This window comes from Nestor notabilis, unplaced genomic scaffold, assembly GCF_000696875.1.
Source record: "Nestor notabilis isolate BGI_N333 unplaced genomic scaffold, ASM69687v1 scaffold29574, whole genome shotgun sequence".
Taxonomy (NCBI): domain Eukaryota; kingdom Metazoa; phylum Chordata; class Aves; order Psittaciformes; family Psittacidae; genus Nestor; species Nestor notabilis.
This window is the reverse complement of record NW_009927501.1, coordinates 12,576-16,110: the sequence shown is the minus strand read 5'-3', so window position 1 is coordinate 16,110 and position 3,535 is coordinate 12,576. Positions and strand designations below refer to the sequence as shown.

Here is a 3,535-nt window from a genome sequence, read left to right as displayed (position 1 = left end):
CCTCTTGAACTGGGATGGAAAGAGCACATACACAAAGATGGTATTTTTTGGGATGCTTTTCCAGATTAATACAGCTTTATCACAAGTGAATTCAAAATGAGATGTTAAAAGCAAAATCCTCAGGTATTTGGAATGGAGTCAGCTACATATGGATTCATTTAGACACCGCTCAGCACCAGCATGACTAGAGATTTCTTTTCAGTACACTAAACAGCAAAATTCATTTCCTCCAGAGATGCATACTAGTTTTTACTGCAAGAAATGAGAAGATAATGTTTCAGGTAATCTCTCTGAACAATCAAATTCTTGTGTAGGTTTTAAATCCCACATCCTATAACCTTCTTTTGTTCTGCGTTTCCTAAGTTTGCTCCATTTTTTATTATGCAAGTAAAAGACAACTGCATAAGAACATAACAGAGGAGAAATATGCCATAAATCTGAACATCTGCTTGGATCGTTGCAGTACAATGCTGGATTCAAGCATTTATTCACCCAGAGATACATGCTACGATCCTCCTAACTTTATAATCACATCTTTTCATTGCTGCATCATGTTATCCTGCACCACTGAATTCCCAAAGGGAGAAAAAATTACATACATGTAAGCTGCATGCACGGTACACATATAAGTGCATCTTTTGCCCTGCAGTACACACAAATAACCACATAAAAGCATATTCTCCTTATAGATGTTTTATCTAAGCAATACAGCACAAAAAATCATCACTTACAAGCCTTCAGGATTTAAACCCACCTTAATATAACCCCAAGATACAGACAATAAATAGTTGGCTTCAGGCATTTTGGAAAACTCCTTGGCACCGTCCACAAATCCTCAGGGAGAAGTCGCCGGTCAGTTGGGAATGCTCCTCGGGCACACACGGACACCCCCTCCCCAGTCAATCACAGAAGGCAGCATCCACCAGAGCCGGAGATCCCCCCAAACCCGGCGGTTGCTAATCCCAGACAAAGCCAAGCCTGGCAGAGCATCTTTGCAGAGGGCTGAACGTGGGTGTATTTGCTCGCAGCAGAGAATAATGAAATCAGGGGCTGCACGGAGGAACGAGAACTAATCCAAATGTATTCAGCTGGAAGGCTGGAAGCACTTAGGGATTACGAATGGTCCCGGTTGCTTAGTTGGCTGAAGGGGGTCCCCACTCCACATCAGCCTTGCTCAGCTGCTCTCCCTGACACAAAAACGATGCTGGTTCCCGATGCTAGCTCTAGTCACACAGCCATCTTTTGATGAGGGAGATTAAAATGGAGGAAGCTCTGTGCATATTTAAATAAGCCAAAAGTAGGCAGTAGCTCTTCTCCACTTCTGCTTTGGTTTAATCCTTTCCATTACAGAGGCTGAGGATTTCCAAAGCAAGTATTCACACAGGGGTTTTGAAAGGCATCATTTTTCACTTTTTCAGTGTGATGATAGATATTTCTCCTCTACACGGTGAAGGGCAAAATGCAGCAATGTAGCAAAATGTACCTTCACAACGTAGAATTGTTTTTCAGGAATAAACTAATAATAACCTTCAATCTGTAATGTCACTCTGCACCTAATAAATCCTTTTCTTACAAATATATATTCACAACCCAGATGTCAAGATCTGATCCTTTCTGTATTTTTCACTTGAGACTGATATGCAGTGACTTTATTAGGAAGCTGTAGCTGTCCTTTTAGCATCAGATCAAAAGCAAAGCCCATTGCACTGCAGATGTGATAGAGATCACAGCAAGGAATTGCCGCTGATGCGCAGCACTCGCTGCTTTAGGACGTCCTTGGTGACTGTTGGCCGCAATACACTGCACAACAGCAGCCAGGATTCCGAAAATAAAAGTGCAATCTGTGGTCGAAAATCATTTCCTTTCTCCATTAAACGTTATCAGCCTCGCTTGGAATGGCATCACGGGGCTTCCTCACGTGCTGCAGGACATGCAGGGCATGGGGGAGCTGGTGCTGCATTGCACCCCCTTGTCCCTGCTGCATGAGCTGATGCAAGCAGGGAGATGCAGAGCCTGAAGACAGCCCATGCAGAGCCTGCAGCTCCCTAAAAGTCACCCCTTGCTGGCCAAGCATGGCTCCAGCTGCGGCTCAGCACCATCCAGATGGGACTCCCCCCTCAAGCCTTTTGACCACAAGAATCACAGAGAGCAAAACGAAGCTGTGAATGCACCATCTCCTCTCCTTAAATTCATGATTATCAGAGGTGGAAAGCTGATGCCATCTCCCTTTTGCTATGTGAGCAGACCAAAGATGGGAGCTATCTGCTCGGACTCTGCCACCACCACCTCCTCTGCTGTCTTATAGCAACCTGCCTTGCCCTGCCAGTGTGAATGCCCACAGCGAGGCCTCACTTTCCAGGTTACTTAACCAGTTTAAATACTACCTCATGGGATAGAGGCGAGAGCAGGATGAGAAGGATGCATCTCATGGGATATGGGCAGGAGTGGGAAGTGAAAGATGCCATCTGATGGGATATGGGCAGGAGTAAGACATGAAAGATGCCATTTTCCATGGCATATGGGTGGGGGATATGGGTGGGAGTAAAACATGACAGATGCCATCTCACGGGATATGGGCAGGAGTGGGATGTGAGAGATGCCATCTCATGGGATACAGGCATGAGTGGGATATGAAGGATGGCATCCCACAGCGCTGGGTCATGGGCTTCGGCTCACAAGGTCCCCACTAAACTTCACGTCAACCAAGAGGGACAAAAGCCTTTTGAAACTCCTGTGAGAGACCTTAGTGATGGAGAATGAGTGGCAGGAAGATGAGATCCAAGTAAAGAAAGCTCGTGGGAGGAGGAGAGCTCTGACCCCGTCATTCCTCACACTGACGTACTTTGGCTGGTCACAAGCCCTGGTCACCAACATGTGAAAGCTCCCACAGGCTCCCAGTGCTGAAACACTTCTGTGGATCGAGGCCTTTATCTTTACAAGGAAAACACCACAATCAGATGATGACACAAACAGCTTTTGGGCAATGTTGAATCAGGCAGGTTTGCTATACAGTCACCCCTACAGACAAATAATCCCAAGTGGTGGGCAAACAGCTGAAAAAATGGCTTCACCTCACAACTGGCTTCCTCCAGGACAAAGCGTGGCTGCAGCCTTCTCACAGAGGCTCAGAGCCATCACTGGGGTTCCACAAGGTCACCCAAGCCATCCGCAGTGGAGATGAGGCCAGATACAAGACCTTGGCATTCTCCTATCTGATCTTTAACCAGAAACCTGTCCCCTTCATCTCCTCCAACAGCGTTTCTCTTGCTCGTTTTTCCAGGCTTCTCATCAGCAACCTCTCATGAAGGCAGACAGCAGGATCCCAGCGCTGCTAAAAGAGCTGTGGGGGCCAGACCCAGCCGAGACACCCACAGTGCTGTGAGAAAACACACACGCTCTGCAGAGCTCACTGCACGTTACCATCGGAGTGGTGCTGGCACCTAGGGAGGGTTTCATAGAATCACAGAGTCAACCAGGTTGGAAAAGCCCTTTCAGCTCATCCAGTCCAACCATTCCCAGCCCTGCCAAGGCCACC

The 3,535-nt window shown here is 47.0% G+C and overlaps 1 protein-coding gene across 1 annotated transcript in view; it reads right to left on the bottom strand.

Moving 5' to 3' along the window:
• PDE4B (phosphodiesterase 4B, cAMP-specific) overlaps positions 1-802 on the bottom strand; it is a 12,697-nt gene extending 11,895 nt beyond the window's left edge. The window contains exon 1 of the mRNA XM_010014083.1: positions 737-802. Within this exon, the coding sequence (XP_010012385.1) occupies positions 737-802 (66 nt within the window). The remainder of the gene's footprint in view (positions 1-736) is intronic.
• Between the last annotated feature and the right edge of the window lie 2,733 nt (positions 803-3,535).